Source organism: Gekko japonicus, unplaced genomic scaffold, assembly GCF_001447785.1.
Source record: "Gekko japonicus isolate JY-2015 unplaced genomic scaffold, Gekko_japonicus_V1.1 scaffold46, whole genome shotgun sequence".
NCBI lineage: Eukaryota > Metazoa > Chordata > Lepidosauria > Squamata > Gekkonidae > Gekko > Gekko japonicus.
Window position 1 is genome coordinate 1,755,144 of NW_015169173.1, and position 17,261 is coordinate 1,772,404.

Here is a 17,261-nt window from a genome sequence, read left to right on the forward strand (position 1 = left end):
CGTGGTGTGTGGGCGGGGGGGGGGGGGGTGCGCCAGAAGGGATCCTCGCCTAGGGTGCCAAATAAGCTGGGCCTGGCCCTGAGGATGGGTTGTACAAACGACTATGCTATTGTATGATCAAAAATCATTATAGGTGACTCAGGATTACATGAATTTTGACACTTGGAGATCAGGCATGGGCAATCCCCAGTAGAAAAACAGGATTTAAAGGGAACCCTTTAAATGCTGTTTTTCTAGCAGGGGCTGCACACACCTGATCTCCAAGCAGCGAAATCGCCACTTGGAGTTCAGGGAAAGCATGCGGCCACCCCCGTCCCTTGCAGGAGGTGAGGGAGAGGGCAGCTGCTGGCAGCCAGCAGTCACCCCTCTCCCCTTGCAAGGGAGAGGGGTGGCCACATGCCTTCCCTGAACTCCAAGCGGTGATTTGACTGCTTGGAGATCAGGTGCAGGCAGTTTTTCTAGCGGGGCCTGCTTGCACCTGATCTCCAAATGGCAAAATCGCTGCTTGGAGTTCGGAGAAGGCATGGGGCTGGTAGCCGCCCCTCTCCTTCACCTCCTGCAAAATTTAAAGGTCCCACTGATCAGCTGGAGGGTCCTTTAAATCTTGAAGGAGGGGAGGGAGAGGGGCGGCTGCAAAATTTAAAGTGCCCTCCAGCCGATTGGTGGGTGACGTGCTCCCACCAATCAGCTGAAGGGCCCTTTTAATGTCACAGGAGGGGAGGGAGGGTGAGGGGGGAGAGCGACAGCAGCTGTTGTGGGGCATGCCTTACATCTGAGGGGGTGGAGCCCCAAAATGCCACACCATAGTTACTGGGATTCCTTTCTTCCCTCCTGGTTCACAGAAAGCAATATTTTTCCATGACAACTGAACTAGCAAACTATTACTTACACCTGCTGTTCAAAACAAATAGGAAATATCGCTTGTCCATAGTTTCCAGTTCTGATTGGTACAAACCATAGTTTGCTATTCTTGGATGTAATGGCAAAAACATGGTTTACTGCTAAAGGGAGGAGGAAATCAGAATATGGAAGTCAAGGAGGGAGAGGGAAGAAGGAGTGTGCCAATACAAGGTTTGTTTACTGTCTTCTGTGTCATGTGACGATGATGACCAACTTTCCACCAATGCTCCCTCTAAGCTATGGAGTCTTGTGAGCAAAAATTCTACTTTGTGAGCTACTGCATAAATTAGTTTGCTCTGGAGTCATCCTTCCTGAGCTAAGTCAAAAATGTGTGAGCCAGAGGTTAAAAAACTGTGAGATAGCTCACACTAATTCAGCTTAAAGGGAAGACTGCTTTCTACCCTTCTGCTTCTCCCTGACCCAGGAATGGCCCTAAACATGACCTACAAGACTTTTTGAAATGTGGAAAGGCTGCTTTATCAAGTGGGCAAAAGGGTTCTTTACCCAGAGCTCAATGCCTTCAGACGTATGAGACAGACAAAGCCTGTATACAGTATACTGATGTACTGTATACAGAGAGGGAATGTGGGAGTAAGCATACTGGATTCTGTTGATTCTAGATATCTTTACCCAAAAGTAGGAATGCTACTTATGAATTAGTTGCTGTAGATTTTCCGGGATGTGTGGCTGTTTTCTTGGCATTGTAGAACCAGACATTTCTCCAGTACCTGTGACTGGCATCCTCAGAGGTATAAACACAGAAAGATGGAATACTCTCTGTGTCAAGGTGAGAAGAAAATGGTAGGCAGTAAATTTATATCTACTCTAGAAGGTAGTCATGTCCTATTTATAAACTCTCTTCTAATTTCAACAGGAAAGAAGAGAGCTTAAAAATAAATAGGACATGGCTTCCTGTCCTGAAAAACACAAAAGGCTTTACAATAGCACTACAGATAAGATTAGAATGTCAACAACCTCCTCAGGAAGCAGGAAACCTCCTCAAGAAACAAAAGAACCTTCTCAAGAAAGCTCCTCCATTAGCATGTCCATAGCCTGGGGAACTCCTACAAGACAATGACTCAGCCCTACCCACCTTCTAGGGTAGATATAAATTTACTGCCTACCATTTTCTAGAGTAGATATAAATTTACTGCCTACCTTGACACAGAGAGTACTCCATCTTTCTGTGTTATACCTCTGAGGATGCCAGTCATGGCTACTGGCGAAACGTCAGGTTCTACAATGCCAAGACCACGGCCACACATCCCGGAAAATCTACAGCAACGAATGAACTCCGGCCGTGAAAGCCTTCGACAACATATCCTACTTATGAATGTATACATTGTTCTTCTACGTGGACACTGCATAGAGTGGGTCCCACCCTACATGCATTTCCCTCTCTACAAATATAGGGAGGCATAATGGGACCATGGGAAATCATTCTGTCTAGGGACCTACAGAACCTGGAACTGGGTCTGAGTGCTGAACCAAGCATCTCATCTGATCCCCAGCTCATTTGCATACTTTGCCACACACTCACACAAATCACTTTTTCAAGAAGTGGCATGGCTAAAGCGTGAAAGCATAAATAGTTTAAATAACCAATTAAAACATTTCTGCAGACCTTAATGCGAAAATAGCCACAGGTTTTAAACAATTTAAATAACTGTTAATCAGCCTAAATGAAGTATAGAATCACCAGTGTAGCGTAACAGTTAATTCAAGGTTCAAATTCCCATTAGCCATGAAGTTTGTTGAGTGATCTTGGGAGAGTTCTTCTGTTTCAGCCCTACCTATCTCATAGGGTTGTGGTGAAGATAAAGTAGGGGAGGAGAGAATCATGTACAGCACTTTGAGCCCCTTGAAAGAAGGATGGGATGAAAATGGGTACATGGATACAGTGCATCATAAAAAAATAAGATCATTTGAAATTAAAAAAAAATTAGGATAATCACAAGTTAAAATGGAAAAAAGAACGGATAAGCGTACTGGTCCATTTAGCTTAATTTTCATATAACTCAGTGGAAGGAGATAAAAAGGAATAGGAAACAAGCCTGTGAATGCAGATATGGAACCAGCTTTCCACAGGGGAACTGACTTGAAATATCTGTCTAAGCCTTCCTTTTTCTTAAGCAAAAAATTATTTAACATTTTCAGGCTAAAGTCAACAGATAACTGCATCTTACCTTCTTAGCTATGCACAGAGTTCTCAGGCCGTCTCGTGCATACAAATCTAGATGTTTCTGTGTTTGAACTCTTACTTTTCTTATCCTTTTTTCCATAGTCATGGTAGCTGTGAAACACAGGCAGAGTGATGCTTATTCCAGCTACTGAGCATTCCATGCCTAACAGCCAAACCTGGTGTCTCACTGCCATGCTTTCTAATAATGCAATAATCCTTTTCCAGATATATAAATGTGTTGTATGCCCACAAAGATGCATAAATGTAACTGGATGCAAAATCAGAGAAATAACCTTGGGGGGGTGTGTGTGTGTGTTCTGAGGCTAGTCTGGATAGCGGCTCACTGTGTCCTTTCCAAATGAACCTTTTCTCTCCAGAGCCACACTCTTTGGGAAAACAAAACAGTGCTGCAAATTTGCAGTAGCTGGCTGTACGTGATGTCAAAAAGAGCCTCTCAATCCTAATTCCCAAAGCAGATTTGTGAGTTTTTTTTTAATCTAACCCTTTTAGTAATAAAGCAGTAAATGAATAGATAAACACATAAAAACATTGGTAGCCCTTTTAAACTAAAAAAGGTAAGTGTCTTGTTTGAATTTGGGTGGCCAGACAGATCTGAGCCAGCATAGTTGCAAAATGAGGAGAAAGCAGCTTTGAGTTTTGTTTTTACATTGCATCTGTCTTTACCACAGGCAAACTGAAATCAACACAATGTTAACACTTAATAGTGCAAAGGGACTTAACTGTGCTTAAATTTCCCTGAATAGTACTGTTAGATAGTGGTGCCTATCTTCCTTCCTGTTATGGCATCACAACACAGAAGGTTCTCGTGCCATTACCATACAGCACATAGAACTATCTATGCAGGCTACCTTTGAATCTTAATTAGGCTGTTCTACATTCTGAGCACTCTCCAATTAGACAAACTGCCATGTCTTTGCTCTGAGCTGCGGTACTCGGAGAGCTAACACTTGTGCTTTCATTGTAATTTTGCAGATTGGATACATAATTCATGCAAACCAAGCAGTGTTTTGTCAACAATTCATTGGTTAATGCACAAGTTACCTCTGGCAGGGTCTTCCAATAAGTCCATTATGACAGAGTCAGCCCCTTTGGTATAGACAATTATCTCCTTGGTCAGGGGATGCCTCACCACCACAGACATGCGTTTCCTATTGGAGTCGAATCCCAAAGTATACAAGAGGTCAAAAGTGAGGAGGGTACCCTCTGGCAAGCTCACAGCCACCTGGTCAGCAGTTCTGGACACTAATGTAAACTGGTATGCACGGGCAGCATGGACAAGAGCGGCTTCATCTGGGCTTTCAGCCTCATAACAAAACTCTGGTTGCAAAGACCCCTCGGTATCTGTCTCACAAATCTCATGCAAACAGGCGTCGCTGGCCCCAGAGGCCTCTTCTGGAATAACTGAGTCTTCTTGAAAACTGTCATAATTTGTTAAGGTTGAGCAGCTTTGGGTGGGAAAATAATTTTTTGCATTGGAACTGGCACAGACTCTGGTGCTTTCTGTGCTGAAACTGTCTCCTGTGTCTGAACTAGACCGAGCTGATGTGGAAGAATAGGAGAGGCTTGCCAGCTTTAGCTGCTGGAACAGCTGGTGGATTCTCTCCAGGGAAATTCCTGATGGTTTGATTAGGGGCGGAGTAGTAACCTTCAGAGAAAAGAGGCAATTTGGATTAATTAGAGCTGAACTTATAAAGAGCAAGGCATAGGGTTGTCTTCAAACCACCAGAGCACTATCAACGCATCACACACCACACTTGTGAAATAAGCACCCACCAGGAGATGTTACTAGTTACAATGAGGAGCTTGTTAAACTGACATCTAGATTATGGATGTGGCTTTCTGGTTTATATTCTTAGTATTAGAGAAGAAGACATAGACTGAAAACCCTTTAAATCTGTGAATGTACTGGGATAATTGAATGAATGGTTACATAACCTTGTCACATAAAAAACCATACACACACACACACACACAGAATGAGGCTGTCAATCAAAGTTTTCTGAATGGATGAAATCAACACTTGAACACATGAAGCTACGTCTTACTGAATCAGGATACTGATAATTAAGGTCAGTATTGTCTACTAAAACTGGCAGCAGCTCTCTAGGATTTGGTTTTCAAACTATCTAGTTGGGTAAGTTAATTAAGTAAGCAATTGGATTTGCATATATTGAGTAAGCGCTTTCCTGGGAGGAGATGAACTGGACAAGAGTAAGTAAGCAATTGGATTTGCACCCTGGCACTTTCCTGGGAGGAGATGAACTGGACAAGATCACTCTTCCGTTAGCAGAGCATCCATAAGTTATAACTCCAGAACTCCCATTCTGCATTTATAGTCAACTAGTAGGGACAGTCACCTGGTAGCACTGAGGTCCACAACTTTGCCTTAATTTTCTCCAATCCTTTCCCCCCATCCCTATGCCAGGCTGAAGTGTCATTTTCTATCTATCTGATAGATAGGAAAGGGGTGGCCAGCTCTACATTTTAGAGAAAGGAAAGCTATTCTTAGGGCCAAACCACAGTAGATTTTGGGATGAGATGCAGCTTGTCCTCTAGACAAACATGCAGGTAAAATGTACATTTACATTTTGTGTCTAGGAAAATGGCATTGGATAGAAGGTTTAAGCCCTCCCTACTCCTGCCCTGTGGCACCAGTCCCAACTGTGGTCTGACTTTGCCTTAGTTTTCTCCAATCCAAAAAAGAATGCTGGAAACCTCATGCATAGAAATCTCAGTATCTCATATACTTTGGTCCTTGTACAGTTCTTGTCAAACCTGGAACATAGGCAGTACTAAAAGCCTTAGGTCCACTAGCTTAACTGGTGACTTCTGAGCCTGGTTTGATAGGCTTTGCAGTCCCCATGAGCCAGTGTCCTCTAGGCATGATTTCAAAAAACACAATCTTAGCAGAATGAAGGAGGACTTCTAGTTTATTCCTCATATTCTGAACAATCTTCCACAAGGTGCTGAGATGACTAAGATATATTTAAATAGTTATTTCTCCCCCCAGTTTCAGCTCTATATTCCATTGTACAAGCCAGGGTACTCTTCATAGCACAAACAGAGATTACTCTGGAAAGACAGCGACTAGCTTGATGAACCACAGTGCTTTTAATCCACAATTAAGACTTTAATAATCTAATCACGGGAATTCATCAATTGATGCTTGCAGCCATTATCAAGAAATATAGGAGAATACTGTTTCAATTTCAGATTAGCATATTCCTTTGGACCACCAGGGCAAGCAGATAGGCAGAGACATGTGAAGGCAGAGACAGCGAAAATGTTCAGTGGAATTACTGGAGGCCAAAGGGCAACTAAACTCCCCACAATGCAATACTGAAGCAGGTTTCTTTCTTTTCTTTTTTTTTAAACTTCCTAGCTTGTTGTCAGCATAAAGCTTTCAACCCTTTTATTGAATTCAGTGCATTTTCTAGATTTCTTTCTTTCTCTCTCTCTCTCTCTTTTTTTAAATCTCCTTTCCAAACAGTACAGCTAAAGCAAGATTACCCTTTGTCTTGGATCAGTTGCTGTGGAGACCACCACGGTGTTGCAGAGGGTGAGGGCGAGAAAAAAGTCAGTGATGGAAGAGGTGGTTTTTGCAGACATAAATGGTATCAAAGAGTCCAGTTGGCATGATGTATTTCTCACTTTCATCAACAGCCTGTTGTCTGGGGTAACATCCTTTTCCTGGAACACACATTATTCAATAAAAAAATGTCCTGCATGCTTAGGATACTGTGCAAAAGAAGAAGAGGAAGAGTTAGTTTGATAACCCTGGCACCAGACACATTCCTGAGGGCAGCAGCCAATGCCAGCTGTGGGGAGCCCTCAGGCAAGATGCTCTCCACAGGACCTCTCAAAATGTGAGGAGTTCTATTGCCTCATTTCAAGAGGAAAAAAAATCCTTGACTTTTTATTGTGGTTGCACATAGTTATTTTGGGAGTTGCTAGCACAGATAGTCTCCATTACAGCTCAGCATAGGGTCCTCTGCTCTGCTGATGATCAGATTTCTTGGCAACAGGATCAAGAAGCAGGTGTTTGAAGATGTTGCACTAACTTTTAGCTAGGAAACATGGTGTTCTCTCTGCAGTGCCGATTTCATTCTATTTCCATTCTACCTGTGGCTGTCATTTTTCATGCCTGGCACATAAACATCAAGAATCTTGGCATTTATTAAGCAAAAATCGACAAAGTGTATTGACCTGGCATTTCAGGCACATCTGTTATCTTTTCTCCTGAACCAAGATTTTGTCTAGCATTTATGTAAATAATAATGCAAATCTGAATGGAGCCTAATTCATATATACTTTTTTTAAACAACAAAAACAACAACAACTGGCTGTGCTGTTTTCAAGAGTTCCAGTTCCATTAATCAGAGCTAAATTTGTTCCACTGCTTACAAGATCTTTACCTAGGAACACATTTCAGTTTTAGGACTTGGTCTTAAACATTTTCTGTCAATAATAAAGAGTTCTGTGAGTCAGGTGTTTATTTTATATTTTATGTACATCCATCTTTCCCCCCTAATCAGGATCCAAAGCAGCTTATCACATTGTTGCCTCCTCCTCTAACTTCACAATGACAGCCCCCATGAGGTGGTATAGGCTGAGAGACAGTGACAGGCCCAAGGTCACCTGGCGAGCTTTGACAGCAGAGGAGGGATTTGAACTTGGACTTTTGAGACCTTAGCCCAGGGGTGTCAAACATGCAGCCCGGGGGCCGGTGTCAGGATTGGACCCTAGCCTGACTATTGATCATGTATTTGTCACAGTGGTTCCCTGATTTACATAGCTTCGCACTGTTATTGTTTACCCCGCTTGAGCTCTCATTAAGCTTCTGATTCCCAAGCTTCATCTCCACACCTGCAGGTGCTGTCTACGTGGTCCTCCCCTGATATTCCTGAAGGGGGGGGGATTAAGACATGTATGTGTGAACTGTAGATTAGCTGCACTAGCACCACTGTGAAAGGAAGCCTCCTCCACAGAGGACAGAGAGAACGTCACCGTTTCTAATTCTCATGGCCTTGGGGGGAAGACATGAAATGATAACACACCCTCCTGGTTGTACTGTATTAACCTGTCTATGCACTATGTAATCCTGACGTATGAATGACGGTTGGACCGAAGGTCTTATAATTCCCAACTTTGTAATATTACTCAGTTCTGCCAAAGAGTGACTTTACAGCAACTTTCCTGATTTCTCAATAAAGCCGGTTAAAGGAATTATTGCATCTGAGAGTTCCTGACGAAGCTGACAGCCGGATCAGGCCCCTGGAAGGCTTCTATCAGGCCTGCAGTGAAACTGGCTGTCTTCTGCTTCTTCTTCCAGTTCTGCTGCTGCTGCGTCATCATAGGTCTGCAGCTTACAGATACACACCTGAACAGCATACTCAAGATTGCAACAGCACAGATATTTTGATGCAATAATTCAGAGCAAGAGGTGTCAGTTATCAGACACTGTTAAATAAACAAAATATTGCAAGAGTGCTAATGTTTTAAGCATGTTTTCATTTTAAGTAAAAAAAACCTTTTGTGTTTATGTCCTTTATAAAGTTTATATCTCCACTACCTACCATTACATTTTATGACACACATGGCCCAGCCCAACAAGGTCTCATTTATGTCAGATCCGGCCCTCATAACAAATGCGTTCGACACCCCTGCCTTAGCTCTATATTCTAAATACTACGTCACACTGGCTCCCAGAGTGCACACACTACCCAGAGCTCAAGCTCAATATTGTAGCCATCTGCTGGGAGCCTTGGGATAACTGACTGAGTGTCATATACATATTACACGATAACTAGATGTTATTTTAGCATATTACAAATATATTTTATTTTTTTGACAGAACTGTACAATTCTGTGCTCACAAAAGAGCCATCAGGATTCTTCACTGCATCAGAGACATTCCAGTTCTACAGGGTGAGTTTCCTTTGCAAGAAAAAATACCACAGACTTAAATGATGTTTTTGTAATATCTGCTCAGCTACAACTATATAGGGTGATCTGGTGGGAAGAAAGTAGGCACAATGGTAGGTACTGCTGATCCCAAAGCAGCTTCAGTAGTCCATGCCACTTTCTGCAGCCGCCCAAGACTGTTTCTCTACCTGGCTTCAAAATTTAGAGCAGCTTTGTATTTCTCTGGCCAGTTTCAAACTGCATGAACTAGGCACCCTTTATTTTGTACTGCTGCAGTTACCGATTACAGCATGGCAACATCACTTGTTCACTCTCTCCCAAACTTTAAGGAGCAGAGATACTTTAAAGCAGTTAAAGACGTTACTCACTATGGTGCTACTGAATGCCACTTGAGACCGAGAGCTTCCACAGCGACCCAGAGATCTATGCCTCACGTGCGTCTGAAAATGAGCCCGAGCACTCTGACTCCTCCTCAAGGGTTTAGTGGTCATCCGTGTTAAAGTGGCTGTTTCTTCACCCCTGTTTGCAGGGAGACTGAAATGTTTTGTCCAGTCTTCACTATCTGAATCCAGGTCCTTGTAGGTCTCCAAACGCTTGGCTTTAGAGAGATAAACAAACATTTGTGCCCTCTTCAGTCAAGACAGAACAATCTCTCTTAGCAATTTCATGTAGACATCTAACAAAAGAGGGTAACATCACTGATCACAGCAGACAGATTGTGAGAGTGAACACAAAGAGATGTGGTCTGCAGAGGTCTGTGAAGGTAGGAAAGCTTGTGATGCATGATAACTTCAAAAGCATAGTCCTGAGGATCGCCTCTCCCCAAATGTGCCCCAAAGATCCTTGTGCTCTGTGGACAGCCATCTGCTGGTTGTCCCTGGCCCGAAAGATGTCCGCCTAGCATCAGCCAGGGCCACGGCTTTTTCAGCCCTGGCCGCAGCCTGGTGGAACACACTTCCAATTGAGATCAGGGCCCTGGGAGACTTGTTATTGTTTCACAGGCAGTGGGCATCTGCCAGCTGGCCTCCCTATTGCTGCTGCATGAGATCATTATGGCTTGGCGCCGGACCCCCCATTCTGGCTGTAGGAATTGAAACTAATATACTGCACTGTCCACTTTAAATGTTTTAAATTGGTTTTATTGTATCGTTTTAACATTGTTATTTATTATTTCTTGACCTGCTTTAAGATTGTATTGTGTTTGTTGTTGTGAACCGCCCTGAACCTGCTTGCGGGAAGGGCGGAATATAAATCAAAATAATAAATAAATAAAGTTTGTAGCTACAGTTCCAGGAAGCCCCCCTCCCCTGCATCTGGTTGGACTGGACACAAGAACCAAAGCCTCTTGAACCATCACCACTAGGAATATAGCAGCTGGAGGACAATCTAGATCTCCCCATAGATCTTCTCCAGTGAACACTACTCTAACTAGAAGTGGAACTATGATCTGTACCAGGGGTCCCTGACCATTTTGTGATTGCAAGCATGGAATTGTGACATAGGGTGGTGGGCACAGCCACAAAATGGCTACCACAAAATGGCTGCCATAGCTTATAATTAGTCACACAGGGAAGATCCTTGTATTGTAGTGGTAGCTACTGACAATGGAACTTTGTCCTGGATGTCAACATTGGGTGGCCCACCTCCTTTACTTCTCCCTTGCTACTCCTGTGATACACACAAGTCATCTCTCTTTGCTTGCTGCTCAGTGATAGCAACCTGGTTGCCTCGTATTGGTTGCAACTGGTGCAGGGCACAGATTTTTCTATAAATCTAACTGATAATGAAGGCTTTTTGAAAAGCGAAAGAACAAATGTTCTTGCTTCAGTGGCACCTTCTGGATCATATGTTCAATAACACATTCAGTCCAATATGAATTACCATTTTCCTGATGTGAAAATTCCTTCCCATCAATCGTACATCGTCGAAACACCATCTTGTTCTCAGTTAGAGTCCCCGTTTTGTCTGAGAATATATACTGGATTTGTCCCAGGTCTTCAGTGATATTTAGTGCTCGGCACTGTATAGGCAGATCTTGCTCCTCGTAATACAGGTCAATATCATTGTGAATGAAGAAAACTTGACCCAACTTGACTAGTTCGATGGACACGTAGAGGGAGAGGGGGATTAAAATCTGAAAAAGGACATTTCCAAGGAAGTTAAAAAGATATCAGCTGGGCTCTCTTTCAACTTTTCTGCAGTAGCTAGGTTTTGTATTGACTGCTGTAATGAGACTTCCTGGACAAAGCAGGAAAGAAGCCATTTCCTCCTATTAAAAACCCGGCTGATAAAAGTTAAGAGCAAAAACATTGGCACACCTCTTGTCATTTGCAGTGCTTATTATGCTGCTGCTGTCACCTTTGGGTCTATGGACTGCAGATAAGAAGAACCAAAGAGAAAAGTTGTTTTGGGAATTGATGTGAATTGTTGCTGAGAACCAGAGAAATTTCCTCCCATGTACTGGGAGTAAGATATTACTAGAAAATTCTTATTATGGGATGAGGACACAATTGTGCTGATGTCAGCTGCAGCCAGAAAAACATCCCGTGCCAAAGTGCAGCAACTAATATCCTTGCAAGTACTCACATAGTAACAATATGTGGGTATATTAGGCTATATATGACTAGAGTCTCCCAGAGGCTCTTCCTTGCGTCTGTGTGGATAGACTTGCATAACTTGTAACTGTTGTAAAAAACAAAGATTTCTATTTCCCCCCTACACTTCCTTCCCCCCTTCAGTTATTTTGGATGAACACAATTGCATTTTTGTTGATCTTGGTTGAGGAACCATTATGATACTAACCATTATGATATTAACATCCAAAAGTTCCTGTGCTTTTAATGGCTGTATAGAAGGCATTTGGGCAGCTGCAGCTCATTATGCACAGGTAAGAAATGCTATACCCGTTTTACACAACTGCCCAAGGTTCAGGAGTCTAATGCATCCAATCATCCCAAGACACACCAAGTAGAACTTCCGGACTGGAGAACAAGACATGTTCCTGTGAGGAGAATCTATATTGGTATTATTAAATAGAGCTCTACAAGTGGGCCTAAGGGGCTTCCACATGTGCACGCATGGATTGGCAAATTTGCCCTCTAGTTGCAGACCCTGGTATCACTTTGGAGGTTCCCTCCAGCCATCAAGAGCATGTTTACAAGGGATGAGAAGAGCTCTATTGGGAAGCTCTGGGGTATGCACATAACTCCTTTGGATACTGGCCTCAGACTGCAGTCAGGACATTTACTGGTTAACTTAAAACACCCAACATGGTAAAAAAGTAATAAAATACAAGAAATATGGGGAGAAAAATAAATAATGCCGAGTATATTTAGTTTATGGGACCGCAGTGGCTCAGAGGTTAAGACGCTGAGCTGCAGACTAGCAGGTCTGTAGTTCGGCAGTTCGGGACCCTAGTGCCGCATGACAGACTGAGCTCCCGTCTCTGGCCCAAACTCCTGCCAACCTAACAGTTCAACCTAGCACATCTTGGGCAGTCTTAGAGAATTGTAGAGCACCATTTTATTCTGTATGTAATGATGTTTTATTGTATTTATATTTTAATCTGGCATGGCCACCTGTTAGCCGCCCTGAGCAACTTGGGTAGGGCGGGATATAAATCCCAAAAATAAATAAATAAATAAAAGCAAGACATTGCAAGTAGATAAATAGGTACCGCTTCTGTGGGAAGGTAACAGCGTTCCATGAGCCTTGGTGTTTAGTCATGCCGGCCACATGACCACAGAAGCAACCTCGGACAGTGCTGGCTCTTTGGCTTAGAAATGGAGATGAGCACCGCCCCCTAGAGTCAGATTCAGCTGGCTTTTGAGCAAGGGAAACCTTTACCTTTTTATCTTTATATGTGGTTTAGATTTAATCAAAGGGGGATAAGAGTATTCACTAACTGCAATCTTAACAAGACTGTAAATGGAACCCCCTGACTCCTACCATTTTGGAATATTCAGTGCTCTTCACATAATTACCTCACAGTGTCACCATGTGCAGAGTTACTCCAGTCTAAGTTTATTGACTTCTACGGGTTTAGGATGCATAAGATTGAACTGTTAGCCTTCTAGCAACTCAGTAAGGTAGGTCAGTATTTCTCTCCCCATATTGCTAAAGGAAGGGGGGGAATGACTGAGGCTGAGAGAGAGTGGTTTACCTAAAGCTGTCTTGAGAGCTCATGGCAAAGGTGAAGTTTAGTTTCCTGGCTTGCCGCTCACACCCTTAGCCACCATATGACCCCTCTGTTCAGTTTTACAGCTTGAGCCTGGCCATGTTCACTCAAAAAGAAATTCCCCAGACATTTCAATGGGACTGGCTCACAACCCAGTTTGTATAGGACTATGGCCTTAAACCCTTTCCCTCATCAACAGTACATATCTTCCCACCTGCAAAAGGATGATCATTGTCAGGAACATGTAGAAACCTGCCAGAGCTGGAGCAAGATAGTTGCCATTTATGCCTGGGACGATATACAAGGGGGGCTCTAAGAAATGCCCATTCCAAATGCCGTGGCCTGCAAAAAGAACCCATCGAACAAGCTACTTCAGATTAAGAGCACATGGGGGGTGGGGTGCAGGAAACAACTGGCAATAGCCTAGCAAGCTTTTTCTGTCTGCAACGAAGTGATACTGCTCTTAGATTCAAAAGCTCCAGTAAGGTTTTGAAATAAACCAATAGATAAAAATTATTAGCTAGATTTTGTATGAAAATAATCTAATCTGTTTAATAGTGTGCTTTTTGACTGAAGTCCACAAAGCAGATCACAGCTTAAATAAAATACAGCAATTAAAATGGACAGTATTTGAAAAAGTAAAACAATATCACCATACTAGCACCTACAATAAGAGACAATATTTATCTTTCATATTTTTTTCTTGTCCTTCCTTCTTAAAGCAGCAATGGTCCCAAATCACGCACTGAGTTTGGGGATGAGGTTTCCAGTGTTGCTTTTCCTAATCTCCAATACTCTCATCACTCCATTACACCATCTGTCTCAAGTGTTAAAAACAATACCTCCCTTTCAGCCTAAAGGCACACTTGAAGAGATAATTTTTCAGGCCCCCAGATTCCTCAGAGTGCTTGAAAAGACACATGCAGATCTGTTTATGAAGTAACCAGCTTGCATGTCCATCTCAGGTCTGAGCCTTTTAAAAACATTTCTTGAAAATGCAACCCCCTTCCGTGAACAAAACTGATATAGTTGAAATTCCATTTCAGACCAAATAACTCGTTTTTGAAGTACCAACATTCAAAAATAATGAAACCAGCGTGGCTACTCAGCTGAAGAGGATTCTTCACTTTTGAGTCTTTGGTCCTCATTAGTCTGGTTAATTTACTGGCTTGCTGCCATGTCATGCCACATTTCATCAAGACTAACTACTAAAAATAAATAAACTTGATGTAAATCCTTTCAGTCTTGTGTTCTGCAGTTCACTTATTTAGTACAGAAATCAAGGTACAGTTATAGGTACTGTTACATTCTTTGCCAAATATTTATTTGTGAAAGCTCACTAGACCTTTTTAAAATTAGAGTCTCACATCCTTGCAAATCATAGTCACATTAGGACAGGATCACTGCAGACACTAGAAAGCAAGCCTTTTCCTTGCTGTTTTTTGAATGTGATTGGTTCTGGCAGCAGCAATCTGGGGAGTGTCTCAAAAGTGAATGATTATTTTCACTGTTGAAGTTTGTTTCCAGATCCAAATTTCTGTCCATGTTGAATTGTTTCCAAAATATGATCCAGGGAATCCTGAGGTTCCTCAGATAATGGTTTCAGAAGGATATTTATGTTGGTCTGCAGCAGAAGAGCTAGATTCAGGTCTAATAACACTTTAGAGATCAACAAGATTTATTGGGTATAAGCTTATACCCCTCAAAACCTTGCTGAGTTTTAAGGTGCCAGTAGAGTCAAATCTAGTTTTTATATAGTGGGTTTCTCAATGAAAGGAAATATAATGGAAGTTTAGATTCCCTGGGATTCTGGGAGACATCTTGCCTCTCTCTACAGCTAGTCCTCTGCTGTGTGCAACCACACATTGGGCTGCACTTTGGGTGTGTTATAGAGTGGACCCTTCCTAGTGCCCCATGTGAGCTGAATGTGTGCCTTAGTGGACCCTTCCCAGTGCCCCATGTGAGCTGAATGTGTGCCTTTGAGCATGCCCAGAATCCTCTGTAAAGCACAGTGATTTTTGTGGCAGACATTCTTGAGTACGACAGCAGACAATGCTATGTGGAAAAGGTTCCCTAGAAGTACAATATTTGAAATGACTGTTTTAGGCTCTAACAACAGAGTTATCTTCTGAAGTCACTCCTATATTAAAAGGTCTGCAGGCTATTCTGTAGGAGATATGCAGATGAAATGTATGTGACTAGGATCCAAAGATCCTAGTCCTATAATAATAAGCACAGCCAAGGTCTTTTGCATACCAAGTGTTTCTATTTTTCAGATGTAGACTGTTATGCCACATCACAATTTGCTTTTGAAAGTCTCCTTAATTTCAAGGGATACAGGTTTGGGGTCTCTAGTATATGTATGTATATGTATATATAGATAATGAAACTAATTTCAGGACTGTAAGGAGGCTTTGCAGTGCAATCCTAAACTTAAAAGGGTGTAACTTTTCTTAGGATTGCACTAATAATCTTGTTTTTCTCCTCCAATAAAACTCAGGTCTCTTCTCCCACTTCATGCTGCATAGCACATTGCCACACTGAAAATAAGAGGAACATCAAAACACTTTGCTATATGGTACCTGGTCAGCTGTTCAAAGAAAAGAAGGCAAAAATTTCATGGTCCCCTTCTGTGAATCTAAGCAGTAGTGTGGATCTTGGATAAAAAGCCCATTAAAAATGTACCCTATGGCAACAGCTATTGCTTTTGAAGACCCTCCCATATTAAAAAGTCTGAGCTCTTCAAATGTGGCTAATAATTGGAATAGATATCAATTAAGTGCATCATGATAATAAATGATTTTCACAACTGAAATCAAGGTTTTCATTATTCCATACCTACTGCTCCAACAAGACACATGATGAACAGCAGTCCCACACAAAAGAATATGTCAACATTCATTCGCCTCTCTATTTTGCTGCGTTTATAACGAGGACCGCTGTTATTTAACATGGCTTTGGTTTCATGGCCTTCAAGACAAAAAATGGAAGTGACAAGTGAATTTAGTTTCATGGGAACTGATGGGAGCTAGATATGTTCAGATACATTCATGGCTACCTACAGGTTGGTTCCCAGTATCCATGAGGTCCGATTCATGATTTCTTAGCAGTTTTGGGAAAGTTTGTTAAAAGAACAGATGTATACAAAAACTTGATTTTTAATGTGGACTGCATGTCAAGACTTTGGTAGTAAACTAGATTGGGAAAAGTTTGTACTGAAAGAGTCTGTACAAGGCAAAACAGCATTTAATAAGGGGAAGACTTACCTAAATGAAGAACACAAAAAGTAGCACTAACTCTGGAAATTCCTATGAAAATTTACAATTGAACAAACCAAGAAGCAGTTCATGAAGAAAAATAGCTGAAGTTATGTAAACGAATAAAAACAAAAATATTTAAATACATTAGAAGAAAGAAACCAAGCAGACAGGAATAAACCTTTAGATGACAAGTTGGAAAAGGAGATCTAAATGAAAACATGGACATTGTAGAGAAGGCAAATGAAGTAGTTGAATCTGTTCTCACTGCAGGGAATATTGGAGAGATACACCTACTTGAATCATTTTGTCAGGGAGGCTACGGATCTTAAGAACTGTCAACAAGAAACTAATTGACCAATAATTCAAAGCGTCACTAGTACTGGATGGCATGCCACCAAGAGTTCTTCTAATATGTTACCTTGCCTTGGTGTCCTTATTAGAGCGCTGGAAGTTGGCCCAAAGAATCCCAATCTTTAAAAAATATTTTTTCGGGGCCGGGAGCTGTGGCCCAGTAGGAGAGCAACTGCTTTGCGTGCAGTAGTTTGTAAGTAAGATTCAGTCCCTGCCATCTCCAGTTAAAAGCATAATGTAGTAGGTGATGTGAAAAATCTGAACCTGAGACCTTGAGAGTCATGGCCAGTCAGAGCAGACAATTCTAAGCTTGACAGACCAATGGCCTGATTCAGTGTGAGGTTTCATGTCATCCAGGGAGCTGGATCCATGGAATGATAGACCTCTTAGCTTAGCAGGCAAATGCTCAACATGTTGTTTAGCTATAGGCCCCTGCCACACGGCA

The 17,261-nt window shown here is 42.1% G+C and overlaps 1 protein-coding gene across 1 annotated transcript in view; it reads right to left on the bottom strand.

Moving 5' to 3' along the window:
• The window catches only part of ATP10B (ATPase, class V, type 10B), an 89,267-nt gene that overhangs the window by 32,717 nt on the left and 39,289 nt on the right, over window positions 1-17,261 (bottom strand). The window contains exons 5-11 of the mRNA XM_015415829.1: window positions 16,044-16,175; window positions 13,420-13,547; window positions 10,910-11,162; window positions 9,397-9,626; window positions 6,614-6,793; window positions 4,145-4,748; window positions 3,087-3,193 (exon numbers count right to left, since the gene is read on the bottom strand). Coding sequence (XP_015271315.1) covers window positions 3,087-3,193; window positions 4,145-4,748; window positions 6,614-6,793; window positions 9,397-9,626; window positions 10,910-11,162; window positions 13,420-13,547; window positions 16,044-16,175 — 1,634 coding nt within the window. The remainder of the gene's footprint in view (window positions 1-3,086; window positions 3,194-4,144; window positions 4,749-6,613; window positions 6,794-9,396; window positions 9,627-10,909; window positions 11,163-13,419; window positions 13,548-16,043; window positions 16,176-17,261) is intronic.